Consider the following 14,628-nt stretch of genomic DNA (forward strand, 5'->3'; position numbering starts at 1 on the left):
TTAATACATAGTTGCATAATTCACTATCATATTATGAAGGTCAAAGCGGTTTAGAACATTTGTTGTCTCCGTTATTCTAGAGAATAGCGATTTTATAAAGGTTAATCCACCAATTTAAAGAGTATTATGAAGTTTTACTAAATTAATTAATAAAAAAAATTAAAACGATGTTCATGTACCATGAAAGAGAGTTTAATATATTAATATAAATATAGAATGTGTTTAGAAATTTTAAAATAACACTAAATATCATAGGCTTCAATACATAGAGCATTTATAAAAAAAAATCAATATTTTCGTAGGGGTTAACACATAGATTTTGAGAAAATTTTAAAATATGATAATATTGTTTTAATGTATAGTTGCATTTTTCACTAACCTTTGTTGTCTCCGTTTTCCTAAAAAATAACGATTTTATAGTAGTTAGTCCATCAATTTAGAAAGTATTATAAAGTTTTACTAAATTGATTGACAAAAAGTTAAAACGATGTCCATATACTATAAAAAAAAATTAATGTACATTAATACAAATGTAAAATGCGTTTAGATTGGCTATGCATGTCACCGAGCTGAGGAGACGAAAGCAAATGGCTAGGGTTTTTCTGCCCTAATTTATATTTTTTATAAATATATTTATCGTCCCCCAAGTTTTAATCATTGCCAAACGACCCCAAACTTTTGATATGTGAACTATAACTCCACCTTTCTCTTTTCATTGAGACTATAAGAACCAAAACTCCAAATTTGCATGCAACAAATAAGTATCTCGTGTGCAATAACACAGAACAATCCCAGTGAAAGTATTAGAAGAGTGAATTGCCATTTTCAAAACATGATTTTGTTTCTCTCTATTTTTTTGTTGTCACATTGACTATAGTATTGGTAACTTGTCCTTGTGATGGGCGAAAGTCAGAACTTAGATTGTAACTTGTCAATAAGAAAAAGTTATGTTCCATTAGGGTATTTCACATGGATACCCACATTGTAGCCACATAACAAAAGCAAAGATCAAAACCACCTTATGCTAACCCGGACCCAAACCGGCTCGAACCGCATGGTCACCACCAAACAAGGGAAGTAGCAGTCTCTCTCCAAACCCCATTACATACCAATTCTTTTGTGTTTTTAAGATTATCAATTCATCACATAACTTTGAGCATGCAGGTTTTTTCTCAAATATCAAATTCCCAATTGTTTTCTTTTTATGTTTTTAGGGTCCAACGTTCATGAGAATTGCCTCTCACCGGCTGGCTTACGATGATCCTCCTCCGCCGCCATGCCTCTGAAGGAAGCTTCCTGCTCCTTCATTATAAGAAGATGTCCAAATGGATGGTTCTCTGTCCATCTGGTTAACCGGGTACGCCTGTTGCAACGGCATATAAGGCTCCCTCTCCCATATGTTAAACCGGAGAAACCCGCTCCCCCCTGCCTGATCCGAAGAAGAAGAAGCTGATCCTCTACTGGGCCTCCGTCCAGAGGGGAATACAGGCCCACGAGAGACTACAGGCGAATCAGGTTGTTGGTGTGACTGTGCAGTGGACTGTTGGTAATAGGCTTGAAGAGCTTGCGTTCTGTCTCTTGTCCGAGCGTTGCTTCCCGGAAAAGGCGGTGCCACCGAGCTCCCTGCTCTACCACTAGAACTGCAAAGACCACCACCAATATAAGGCTTTTAATAATTCCACTTTGAAGTCAAGACAGAGAAGATATGTTACCTGTGAGTTTGACCATGATATGATGGACGCATGAACTGCGGCGGTCTTGGTCCGTTGGCTCGGGAAGTCCTTGCAGCAGCTGGTGGCGGAGTGGGCTGAGTTGGACTGCCCACGTTTGGGACAGAAAGGGAGAAGTGCTGTTGCGGTGGAGGTGGAGGGGAGGGATAATCCCAGCCGTGATAGTGTGGATCAACAGGGAAACCATAAGGAGCTGGGACTTCATTGGAAACCGATGAGCCGGTGTTCCAAGTGAAAGTTGAACTCTCTGAAACGCCTCCAGTGGAAGAGGAAGACGAATGAACCGGGCCAATGTAGGTTACGTATGGACATGGGTGACCTGCTGTTGGCGCTGCTGGTTCTGTAAAGTAGCCTTGCTGGCTGAAAAGATCGTGATCTGTACCATTGTGTCAAACTCAAATAGTCAATAAACCAAAATGCCAGAAACGATAAATAAACCAATATGACAATGTCTTACACGAACTCGGCGAAAATTCTCCATCACTACAAAGTTTTAAGAGAGATTCATTAGCAAACTAGTGTTAAATTACGCAATGATTATTTTGCAATTCGTGTACTTACTCGAAAGAAGGAAGACGCGCTGAACTTCCAAATGGGCACCAGTGAACTCCAAAAGCCTGCAAAGATACATAAACACAGGCATTTTCGACAAGGAACTTAAACAATTAAAAGAATTAATCCTCACCATGGAAGGCAGAGGAGTAAGAAGTAAGAACTTTGGGAGGGATATGGGTTTACCACTTCGGAGTAGCCTCCGATATCAAAAAACTCATCTTCATGAAACCAATCCTCGACATTAAATTCAGGGTGTGAACGGCAACCGTTTGCGTAAAGCCACTGGCCTTTCTCTATTTTCCGACAGTTTGGGCACTGCATCACGCCCTTTGCGTTGAAAGCTGAGCCAATACAATCTAGAAAAAGGCAAACGAAACAGATGTGAAGTTAAATAACTTTAGCTGGAAAATACAATCTATAAGGAAACTAGACAAACTTATAAATTTTAAACACACAGGGATACTCCTATCTAGACATCCTCGTCAAACAGTGAAACATAGACTGAAGAAGTAAAGCCTCATATCAACTTTCAAGTTAACCATTCCCTGGTGAGCTAATAGATGCATCAAACAAGGAGGAGAGTTCAATAAAACAAACTTGGCATTTCTAATGAAACAGCCCTACTCAATGCTATCTGCATAGCCTCACCAAAAAAAAAAATTTGACCAAATCATGATTTTACATAAACCATGAACAGAGTAGTTTCAAAGCTCACCAATGAACAGAGTAGTTTAAAACTTTATAACACACAGATAATCCTATCTATACATCCAAGATTGTCAAACAGTGAACAAAGACTACGAAGCAAAGAGACTCATATGAACTTTTCGAGTTAATCATTCCCTCGTAAAACAACACTAACGAAGAGAGCACATAATGCTAATTACGGCTGAAACACAATGTGGTGAGCTAGTAGATGCATCAAACAAGGAGGAGAGATCAATCACACAAACTTGGCATTAGTAATCAAAGAGTGATCATCAAGCCCTACTCGATGCTATATGCATAACCTCTCAACAAACAATTAGAGCAGGTAATGATTACATCAAGCATGAACCAATTAGTTTCAAAGCTCAATACCCACCAAAGCTCATAACAACCAAAAGGGTCAACATCTAGCCACAAACCAGAACGTAACAGAACAATAATTCACCAAACCGAATCAAACCAAATCATGATTACATAAACCATGAACAGAGTGGTTTCAAAGCTCAATATCCACCAAAGCTCATAACAACCAAAAGGGTCAACATCTAGCCACAAACCAGAACGTAACAGAACAATAATTCACCAAACCGAATCAAACCAAATCATGATTACATAAACCATGAACAGAGTGGTTTCAAAGCTCAATATCCACCAATGATCAACTACAACAAAAAGGGTCACATCACACAGACAATGGTAGCCACAAACCAGAACGTAACAGGATCATAATTCACCAAACCGAATCAAACCAAAAGGCAGATCTAGAAAATTCAAATTCAAAATTAAATGATTTTTTCAGACAAAACTCAAAACCGGAACATACCAAGATGAAACAGGTGGCCACATTGAAGATTAGCCCACGCTCGATCGCCGTCTTTAGCAACCGTATCGAGACAAATCGAACACGCAGCCGAGCCAAAGCCATCTCCTTCGTCGCGAGGATCTCCTCCATCAGCGGCACCACCTTCGTGGGCCAGATCAGTATCGCCGAAATTGAATTTGTTAAGCTTATTGCCTAAACCCATAACCAAAATCAAATCCAATCAAATCTCAAAACCTTTTTTTTTTCTCGAGAGCTCGAATCAATCACGACACAATTCAATTCACACCAAAAAAAAAAAAAAATTCTCCCTCCCCTCAATTCCTTAAGCTTTCAATTTGATTGATTTAAAACAGAATATGAATCTGTGAAGTCACAGCCAGAGACCCAGAAGAAGGAAAGCCAAAGAAAAAATTTGAAGTTTTTTTTCTCTCTCGGGTTATGTTTTGTGTGAGGAAAGATTGAACGCTGTCCAAATATTCGAAACTTTTGGACGGCTCAGATTTATTCTGACGGATTTGTCTACTTGACATCACCTTCTTATTACCTATTTCCTTTTTTTCTCTCTTTTCTAATACCACCTTGGTAATTTAACATTCTATTTTTGGTATCAAATTTTAATTTTCATCATTTTTGTGTCTTTTAAGTTTAAATATGAATAAAATAATCATATCTGGATTTGTTTCTTATTCTATTTTGTAAATTAAATTTATTTGATTAAATTTAAATTACAATGATCACACAATAAAAACATTGATACAAAATATAGATGAATTTAAAACGAGAGTTAAGACATTGTTATTTTCCTGAGGTTTTACATTTTTGTTGTCTTACTTAAATTTGATAACACTATTTTCCTAAAAAGTTCAATTAAATTAAAAGATAGATTTAATTAAGAAAAATAATGTGTTTTTTTTTAACATTGGATAATTATATTTTCTTAGGAAAACTTGTTTTCAGAGAAATGATAGGCATAAATTATTAAGGAAGTGTACTGTTTCAATCTAGTACAACTGAAATAAACCAATCTAGTGGGCCAATTTCTACGGCCATCAATGATGTGTAGGCCTGGGCTGGATTCAGATATCCGGAAAATTTAGGGTACAGGATCCAGATCCGTCGGTTTTGTTAATTTAATATTTAGATCCAGATTTATGGTTTCTGGATACTTGAAATTCGGATATCCATCATGTGGATATTTGGATCCGAATCTGTTAAAACAATTTAAAATAAATATATTTTTATAAATGACATTTTTTTAATAATACTTAAATCTAATATTTATTTAAGATTTATATATATATATATATGGATAATATTTTAAAAATTAAAATATAATATTATAAGACTAATTTATGTATACATATTAATATATCAAATATAAATATCAATGAAATTTAAAATTTTAATATATTTTAAAAATACGGATCTAGATCTAAAAGTTAAGATATTCAGATTCGGATTCGGTTTTGACGGATCCAATATTTTACTATCTGATTCAGACACCTCAAATATCATATTTTCGGAATGGATCTCAAATTGGATCCGGATCCCGGATAATAATCTCAGGCCTAATGATGTGCATTTTGCTAGTCAAATATAATCAAACCTTAAAAAATATCATCAAACCTTTTAGTCAAGTTGCTTTTTCTAACTGGCGATTGAATGTGACAGCTTTGTGGGAGAAGGCGAGCATCTCCATCTCCACTCCATAACTTACTATAAAATGGAGTGGAAAATGAAGTAGTGAAGAAACAAAAAAGTGAGTACTCCATAAATAGAGAGATTTTTTATTTTTTGTTCATACTCCATTTTTTTGTTCATACTCCATTTCTCACTCCATTTGTGGAGTAAATTATGGAGTGGGGATGGAGATGTCTTAAACGATGAAGGGAGCTTAGTGTGAGCTTAATAGAAGGAGGGAGCCACTAATCCTACTTTTCTCGAAGGAGATTAAGTGTTGGTTATTTCTCTCTTTTCTTTTGTTTACTCTGCAAAGCTACAATATTTTTCTCCCATGAATTTTAAGATCGTTTGCAACTTTGCATTATGTTTTAATTTTTAACACATTAAATACTTGCATAATATACATACGCTGACACAGATTGACACAAACTGATAAGAATGTAAAAGATTTTTTCTGACAAACACAATTCAACAATAAAAAAATGGTACACCATATAAAATTCATTTTCTTGTCTCAGAAGAAAAGAAGATGAACACAACAAAATGTATTTCGATAATACATATCCTGATTTGAAAATATGAAAATATCCAAATAGGAATGCAACACTAGTTGAAAGATGAGAGCAAACAAAAATAGAGATTAGGCGTAGTAGTTCAAACTTGCTTTCTTCTTGGCCTGGACTTGGATGATACCTTCATTGAAGTCCTCATGGTTCACCTGACAACACATACCACGATAACAGAGAACCCCATGTTTATAAACCAGACAAAACTTTCATCATAAAGAAACGTAAAACCATGTATATTCTTACCTCTGTGGCATCACGGCGAAGAGCTAACATGCCAGCCTCTACACATACTGCTTTCAGTTGAGCGCCATTGAAATCATCTGTCGATCTTGCAAGCTCCTCAAAGTTGACGTCTGGGTGTACATTCATCTTCCTCGAGTGGATCTGTATTCATTCAGTTCGGGTTAGTTGAGTAATGTGAGCTAAGAGTCATGTTCATAAAATTTGAGAGACAAACCTGCAAGATTCTGGCTCTTGCTTCTTCTGTTGGATGTGGGAACTCAATCTTCCTGTCTAATCGACCAGAACGCATGAGCGCTGGGTCCAGAATATCTGCACGGTTAGTGGCTGCAATCACCTGAAATTATTGAAAGGTTAGACTGTTACTGCTGCTTTGTGGGGCGCTATATAGACAGAGTATGACTAGTTCCTACTTCCTAGAATAAAGAAAGACTCTCACCTTAATACGCTCATCGCTACTGAATCCATCAAGCTGATTAAGTAGCTCCAACATAGTCCTCTGCACTTCCCTGTCTCCACTTACTTCACTGCACTCCCAGCCAAAGAATATAGTCAGTGAGCTTGTAGAAGAACTGAATCAGAAAAAAGATTTATATACCTGTCAAAACGCTTGGTACCAATGGCATCGATTTCATCAATGAAGATGATGCATGGAGCTTTCTCTTTCGCTAGTTGAAAGGCATCACGGACAAGTTTTGCTCCGTCTCCAATAAACATCTGCACACATCCAGACACAAACACAATTTTGAAGCTCTGTGGATGACAGGCAAAGTGTATTGATTGTCACACTACAATATATTATTACTCATATATACCTGGACCAATTGAGGACCTGCCAATTTTAGGAAGGTGGCATTGGTCTGTGCTGCACAGGCACGTGCCATTAAAGTTTTACCAGTCCCTGGAGGGCCATATAAAAGCACTCCCTTCGGTGGACGAACACCCAGCTTCTCGAAACGCTCCTTGTGCGTCATGGGGAGCACAATTGCCTCTACAAGCTCTTGGATCTGTTTCCCAAAATTAACTCACTAAGATTCAATACGCAACACACAGAAGCAATTCAAGCAAAGCGAATAAACAAACCTGCTTCTCTAGTCCTCCAATGTCATTGTAATCTTCGGTAGGTTTCTCATCAACCTCCATGGCTTTAACCCTAGAGTCATACTCTGATGGCAAGGTGTCCAAAATCAAGTAACTGTCTTTATTCACTCCAACCAAATCACCAGGCTTCAGGCTATCGGGGTCCACCAGGCCAACAACTGGTAGAAAGATTGTCTGCAATGCAAAAGTATTTCCTCAGAGAATCTATAAAGAACGCACATGAGAGAACGGGTATTAAAAGTCTCACCTGTCGTGTAGAGGTTTTCAACACAACACACTTCCCCTTCCGTTGCGAGTCAAGGTCAATATTAGCACCGTCTTCCTCAGCATCGTCTTCAGGATTCATCTCCAATATCTTAATAACATAACAGTTGTACTTAAAACTCCAAGATCCTAAAAGCAAAACCAAGGAAATGACGATGTTGAGAGTAGTACCTCGACAATGTTGCCAACCAAGTAAGGAAGCTGCTTGTTGAGTTTAATCTTCTCTTGATTCTCCTTTATCTTCTCCTTGTAAGAATCACATTCAAGATTTGTTCTTTGCGCGTCTTCCTACATACACAGATCAGCACATATCAATTACCAATGAGCTAAAAATGCAAACTTTCGAGCTAATACTAATAAACCCCCAAGCAATTCAAAAAAACGGATTACAAATCACTCAAAACCCTAAACCAGATAGTAGCAAGACCTTAATCGAATTCTTCTAAGGAACTGTTGAATTGAATCCAACATTCAGAAGCGCAATCAAGCGAAAGGTAGAGATCGATAGAGAGTGAAGGGATCGAACCTTGAGAATTCGAATCTCGTTGTCGAGGAGACGAGTAGCTCTAACGATGTCTTCGGTGGACATGGACGCGAGCTGATCCTCTTCGAAGCTTGACGTGTCTTCTACCATCGGAGTTGCCATCTCAATAGCCTTCTAATCGTCGGAGAGAGAGAGAGAGATCGCCGGAGGAGAGTTTGGGGAGGGGTTCTCAAGAGGCGATTATAGAGAAGAGAAGAGAAGACGAGAGAAAATAATTAAATATATTTTTTTTCTTTTAGGAAAACTTGTTTTTGAAGAAACGATAGGCGTAACCTTCTGAAGGAACCAGAGTGTTTTAATCTGGTACAACTGAAATAAACCAATTTTAACTGAATCGTCTGGTTTAGTTATACCGAATAATCTAGTACGATAAGAGTCCATGTACCCTTTCTCTGCAGCGTTCACCACCGCGTCAAAGAAAAGAACAGAGCTATTGTACTTCTCAGAGCAGAAAGCAGCTGTTGGTACAGCAACTTGACCAGCCTTGAGAACAAAGGAAGCTGGTTCAGCTTCTTAGAGTGAGTTATTATTAATAACCAAACATATATAATTAAATATCAGTTGCCAAACTCTCAGTTTACTAATGGCAGGGTATCCAACAAAAGAACAATCACATCATGAATCCCAAACGAAATTTATCAACTAGAAACAACCATACTTAAAAACTATAATAACTTGAAGGAAACTTAAGTTCCAAATATTCATCCTTAATATTAGCTTTAGCTTCAGCTTTTTTTTTTTTGAATGTAAGGATTTATTGAAACCAAAAAAACGTCTGTAACTTTATACAGTGACTGCCTCTTTGTTTTAGAGTGTTCTGTGTTTTCAGAGTTTTTAAGAAAAAAAAACTGAGCAACAATGAAAAAATCAGAGCTCAATCTCTATCTCAAAATTCTTCTCAAGCAGAACCACACCACCATGGCATTTCCATATCTTCTTCTACCTTCTTCCCTGAGAGTTCAGATTCATCTTCATCCTCATCCTCATCCTCATCCTCATCCTCATCCTCATCATCAGCTTCATCCTTTTCTTTACCGATGAGCCTGGATATCTGAAAAAAATGAGGAATCAAGGGATGCATAAGAAAATCTCAAAATGTATGTTGGGCACAAACCAATGCTAAAGTGACCAGAATAAAAGAATCTGAAGAATACCTCCTTGTATCCTTCAGAAACACGGGCGTTCCTCAGACAGGCTTCGTTGAGATATTCGGTACACTTCTTTGTAGGTTTTGTGATTCGAACATTCTCAACCATTTCTGAGAGATAAATAATGATTTTGACCCCAAATCAGTTAAGAAAGAACCACACAAACAAAAAACAATAAAAGTTATAGATCAATTTGAAATAAATAAACATTACGCCAGATCATGTAGCTAGTAAATCCAAAAAAGAGTGCTAGGCCAGGTGCGCTAAAGCCACGTATTACAACTGGGTTCTGCAATGTTCGGAACAGACATATTGATCAGAAACATAATAAAAACAAAAGAGAGTTCATGTCGGAATAATTAATTACCCCAGGAATAGGATTAGAAACATAATAAAAACAGAAGAGAGTTCATGTCGGAATAATTACATCAGGAGTACGATTCACCATTCCTTTAGCTCCTGGAGAAAAGGGACGCTTCAGCTTCTTTTGATTTGATCAACATACATTAAAAAAAAAAAAACCTCACTCCAGTAGATACATCTGAGGAAAGGAATAGATAACTACCATTGTTAAAACTATGTCGCCCAAATGGTTTTCCTCGGCGATAAGACTGCAAACCAAAAATTTATATGTTTTTTCACTGATTGAACAGTAGAATTCAAACGTAACAAAACAATAAAAGTTACAAATTGCCTAGACAGTTCTTTGTTAATGGTACACATACTCTTGCATTCCATCATTTTTCGATCATAGGATAAACTAAGCATAGACATTTCGGATATTGATTGGGTTCGGTTTATTTTGGTTTTCAATCTAGAAATATAGGTTTGATTTAGATGTTTAAGAAATTTGATTCAGTTTGGGTTCGGTTATTTTAGTTTTCGATTTAATTTAGGTGACAAAGTTAACTGTTAATATCCAAAATGATTTTAGGTATAATTCGGTTCCAGTTTTTTGATTAATTCATGTTAAAATGTTACAAAATTCAAGTTTCTGATTAAATATGAAAAATTAGATTTTCAGATAAAAGTATCAAATAATTTAGATAATTTTTGATATTTCGAATAAAAATATTTGAGTTAATTTGGTTTATCCTATAAACAAACACAATAAAGATTTTTATACGATACTCGAAACATAAAAGTATACATTTTTTTGGTATTATACTCGAACGAAATATTCAAAGAAAACATAAAAACGAAGAAACGAAAGAACCAGAACCAGGGACCAGTCGCTAACCAATATCCGGTTCACATCAAACCAAACAACACACTACAAACCACTCAAATCAATGAAGTGGATGAAACTCCAACGGCTTAGTCTCAGTCTTCTCGTCCCCAAAGATCTTTGAGATCCTCTCTGTTGGAACCAAAGGCATGTAGGATGAGACCCTGTACCCTTTCTCGGCAGCCATCACCACCGTATCATTGTACTTCTCAGAGCAGAAAGCAGCTGTCGGTACAGCGACCTGAGCCAGCCTCGGGAACAGAGGAAGCTGGTTCAGCTTCTTCCAAGCCGAAACTGCGCACTGCTCCGCTTTCGGCTCGTAGCTTGCGTACAACTCCTTAGCTGCAGGCTCGTACTTGGTGTATACGGATTTAGCCACCCCAGAAGCGGTTTCCACAACGCCAGCACGTCGAACCTCAGTGGCTAAAGCACGAGCCACGATGGGAGCTATCTGAGCAGCTGAGATGGCTTGTGCAGAGACTTGTTTGACCGCGGGTGGGACGCGGCGGTCAAGCTCACTCACGGACATGTCAACCTGCAAGGGCCGGTTCAACCTTGTTAGGCGTCATTGCGCAAACAATTTATTTTTACCTAATAATTATTATTTTTAAAAATAAATTTAACAAATTTATTTGATTTTTGTGGAGTATCGTAATTAAATATTTATATATTACATTTTATAAGACCATTTAAATTTAATATATATGTTTTTTAATAAAAACGACAATATGGAAGTGGGCCCCTATGCTCAGCTCAACGACTCTGCCACGTCATCATTCCTCTGTTTTCCGTATCAGAAGAATATATAAAAAACCAGCAAAATTTAAAACTAGGGGTTACCTTCTGGTCCATGTATTTAAGGACCTCGACGGGGACGTCGTGGTACTTGTGGTAGACAGGACCGACCACAGTCTTGACAGCTCCTTCAACGGATTCAACACCTGGTTTCAAAGGACCAGACTTGTCCTTGGCCTTTGCGTAAATGAGAGCAAAGCGAAGCAATGCTTCAACAGCAGCAGCTTGCACGAACTCCGAATACTTCAACCTCTCTTTCTCCTCCTTTGTCTGAAATTTTCACATAATGTAATTAACCAACAGAGATTAGGTTTCACAATTAAATTCGTTAATCCTAATCTTCTCCACATGCATGATAATTAATATGAACTACGATCCATAACAATCAAATCCTAGAAAAGATGAACCAGATATTTGAGACGAGAATCGATAATTAAGACGTTCAGATTAAATGATTACCATATCTAGTTTCGGCTGATTGATATCGGTTTGTGCCATGATCGTTCGTATGAAGAGACGACGATTCTTCTTAGAGAGATTTTTTTAAGTTGAATTTGACGAACAAAACAATGTGATGGTGATGAGGAATTAGCGTGCTTTTAGGTTTGTTTATATAACATGGTTTTGGCACGTGTGAATGCTGTAGACTACGCGTGCACGCGTTTGTTCGGTTTCGTAACCATCCATGTCCTATGGGCGGGCGTTGACGACGTGTGGGTTAAGTAAACATATAAGCTAAGAAAAGAAAAATTGTAAACTGTTTTTATATTTGCCGAAAATGGATTATATAAATCAAAACTTTATTAAAAGAAGAAGATTCTACATGTGTATAATAGATCATAAATTACATAATCGTAACGTGTAGGATTTTCTTGTTTCATAACCGCACATGTTTATAATGTGCATTAAAACAAAAGTTGTATTGCTTTCTCTACAATGACTAAGAAAAATGTTACTGAAGAGCATGCAAGTATACATGAAATGTTACTGAAGAGCATGTTAGTAGATACAAAAATAAACCACTAGATAAAATTATAAAACGAGGAATACATATATACTAAAAAAAAAAAAAAAAAGAATACATATATACTAAGCTTTGAAACCATCCGATCTTTAATGAGATTTTTGTGAATTTAAAATAGATATTATGTCTCAGTCAATTTAGAGAAACAGATCAGACTTTGTTTTGTAAACATATTGATGAACCATCAATCCTAAAAATATGGAAGCATCATTAAGATGTAGATAACAAATACATATATGAATGTGTTGAGCTACTTACTATAAGAAATGCGTTGTTCCATTTTTTCTGACCCGTCTCTCCGACATATGTATAGTAGTGTACTTGAGGTTTGGTTTGCATGATAGAGTAACGGGTCGCTTCACACAGGTTTACCTGCTTGTTTCTGTCGGGGGTGTGTGTATCTCAGTAATAACCTACCAGTCCAAAAAAAACTATATCATGCATGTTTCACTGTTCAGAAATGTTAATCTTCGTGATATTTAACTCTGTTTGTGATTGCGACAACAAGTAATAAAGTGAAAAAACGGATTTAGGACGTCACACGAACTCTTAAACACGAGATACCGACTTGATTAAGGGATCAACGAAGTCCATAATATGGATAAAAGGCCCAATAGAACATACAACCGATTATTTACGCATGTTCGTGAGTGGTTGTTATGTCACTTTTTTGTGTTGCTAGGAATGTATCAATCAAAAATAAAAATGTGTAGGTTTTACAAATTGTATTAACAAACTGTTTAACATATATACTTTGTCCTATGACAAAAAGATGAAAATATAGAAGCAACATCAATGGGTGATACGTATGCACCAAGCACCATAGGGGTTATTAACATCGCCAACGTAGAATATGAGCAAAAGACTAAAACATGACTCAAACAAAAACCCCAGTCCAACAAATATCTCGATAAATTTTTCTTAGAATGTATGTTTATTGTGTGTACTTGACATTTGCATGCCAAATTGCTAATTACGCATATTTTCATGTTTATGCATTCGTAATCTGGTTAATCTTTGCCTATGGAAAGCCTCAATGTTTATAAAAGTATCCAACTATCGATACTAATTGTAATGAAAATCCAAAGAACAATGAACTACAGAGAAACGAAGTTTCCAAGAAGATAAATAATACAATATGAATTGAGGAAAATGATTTGAATTCAGCGTGTTAGGCTGTGATGGTCCCATCATTACATTATTAGCAACATGCCACCAACAACTATTAAAGGAATTCATTTCTGTTTCCAGACTATACATAATTAATCATACAGTCGACATATAAATCCTCTATTCCAGAACTCAGATTCAAAATTTTAATTTTTAAATGTCACAACACAATACTACGCGCAGATCTCAATAACTTCTTGGACTAATAACTATCTTTAATCTAACCAACTTTGAATTATTTATTTATATGAACAAGAACAACCAAACAATAAGCATTTTGTTCCAAAACAAAGACTATAGTCTCCATTGTGTATAATCAAACTCATATTATATATATATCCCGGAAAATAAATTAAAAGAACAAATAAATCGAAACACAAACGGCAAAATAAGAATTTAAATTACTTTATTCTTCAACGTCTGCACCTTGTGATGGTGCTGCATCCACGGCGGTAAGGATTCGCCTGAGCGCCACGCTGGCAGTTGTAGTACGAAGCTCCACGGCGTGAGCAAGGCACACTGTTCTTCCTCATCGCACCGTAGCTAACGTACTTCTTCTGCGCTAAGATGCGCCGGCTGATATCGGAGTCGAACTCCATCTCCTCTTCCTCAGCTATACACTCGGCGATGGATCCTTTGCATCCTGAGAAGAGCGAAGAAGATCCTGTCCGTACGAAGTCAAGCGAGCCTCCGAAGTCGCCGACGCTTGCGTTGACGGCTGAGATTACGATCGCGAGGATGGCTATGACGGCGTAGATCGCCCGAGAGTTCATCGTCTTTCTTTAACTAAACCTTCTGGATAAATCAGAGGCTTTACAGAGTTCTTTAGTCGTCTGTTTTGTTTTCCTCTCTCTCTGTCTGAAACTTGATTCTGTGCTTAGCTGAAGACAACAAGTTAAGCATTGCTGTCTAGGTTCTTATAACATGAGAAATTTATTACAACAGGCTTCTGTGTGGGTATATTAACGAAAATGCCATTTATTTATTTATTTTTTAAGAACAGGTACGCGTTTTTTCTTTTGTTTATTACTCATGAAAATGATTTA

The 14,628-nt window shown here is 36.9% G+C and overlaps 5 protein-coding genes across 5 annotated transcripts; all 5 read right to left on the reverse strand.

Annotated features, from left to right (window-relative positions):
• Nucleotides 1-935: 935 nt before the first annotated feature.
• LOC111206216 (E3 ubiquitin-protein ligase IPI1-like) lies at nucleotides 936-4,251 on the reverse strand. Its single transcript, XM_048780138.1, has 6 exons — nucleotides 3,817-4,251; nucleotides 2,469-2,641; nucleotides 2,292-2,347; nucleotides 2,188-2,213; nucleotides 1,713-2,106; nucleotides 936-1,640 (listed from the first exon to the last, which is right to left on the reverse strand). Exons 1-6 carry the CDS (start codon nucleotides 4,016-4,018, stop codon nucleotides 1,253-1,255), a joined length of 1,239 nt encoding a protein of 412 aa, XP_048636095.1. The 5' UTR covers nucleotides 4,019-4,251; the 3' UTR covers nucleotides 936-1,252.
• Nucleotides 4,252-5,932: 1,681 nt separating this feature from the next.
• LOC125574885 (26S proteasome regulatory subunit 6A homolog) lies at nucleotides 5,933-8,441 on the reverse strand. The gene is made up of 10 exons (XM_048780141.1): nucleotides 8,200-8,441; nucleotides 7,845-7,961; nucleotides 7,657-7,764; nucleotides 7,392-7,583; nucleotides 7,124-7,315; nucleotides 6,907-7,025; nucleotides 6,748-6,835; nucleotides 6,526-6,645; nucleotides 6,312-6,452; nucleotides 5,933-6,217 (listed from the first exon to the last, which is right to left on the reverse strand). Exons 1-10 carry the CDS (start codon nucleotides 8,317-8,319, stop codon nucleotides 6,140-6,142), a joined length of 1,275 nt encoding a protein of 424 aa, XP_048636098.1. The 5' UTR covers nucleotides 8,320-8,441; the 3' UTR covers nucleotides 5,933-6,139.
• A 229-nt stretch (nucleotides 8,442-8,670) lies between these two features.
• Nucleotides 8,671-10,214, reverse strand: LOC125609136 (acidic leucine-rich nuclear phosphoprotein 32 family member B-like). Its single transcript, XM_048780144.1, has 2 exons — nucleotides 9,372-10,214; nucleotides 8,671-9,268 (listed from the first exon to the last, which is right to left on the reverse strand). Exons 1-2 carry the CDS (start codon nucleotides 9,471-9,473, stop codon nucleotides 9,116-9,118), a joined length of 255 nt encoding a protein of 84 aa, XP_048636101.1. The 5' UTR covers nucleotides 9,474-10,214; the 3' UTR covers nucleotides 8,671-9,115.
• Nucleotides 10,215-10,463: 249 nt separating this feature from the next.
• Nucleotides 10,464-12,008, reverse strand: LOC125609134 (REF/SRPP-like protein At3g05500). Its single transcript, XM_048780142.1, has 3 exons — nucleotides 11,848-12,008; nucleotides 11,434-11,658; nucleotides 10,464-11,128 (listed from the first exon to the last, which is right to left on the reverse strand). The coding sequence occupies exons 1-3, from the start codon at nucleotides 11,884-11,886 to the stop codon at nucleotides 10,655-10,657; spliced, it is 738 nt and encodes a 245-aa protein (XP_048636099.1). The 5' UTR covers nucleotides 11,887-12,008; the 3' UTR covers nucleotides 10,464-10,654.
• Nucleotides 12,009-13,796: 1,788 nt separating this feature from the next.
• Nucleotides 13,797-14,503, reverse strand: LOC125609135 (protein RALF-like 22). Its single transcript, XM_048780143.1, has one exon. The coding sequence runs from the start codon at nucleotides 14,353-14,355 to the stop codon at nucleotides 13,996-13,998; it is 360 nt and encodes a 119-aa protein (XP_048636100.1). The 5' UTR covers nucleotides 14,356-14,503; the 3' UTR covers nucleotides 13,797-13,995.
• Between the last annotated feature and the right edge of the window lie 125 nt (nucleotides 14,504-14,628).

Source organism: Brassica napus, chromosome A5, assembly GCF_020379485.1.
Source record: "Brassica napus cultivar Da-Ae chromosome A5, Da-Ae, whole genome shotgun sequence".
NCBI lineage: Eukaryota > Viridiplantae > Streptophyta > Magnoliopsida > Brassicales > Brassicaceae > Brassica > Brassica napus.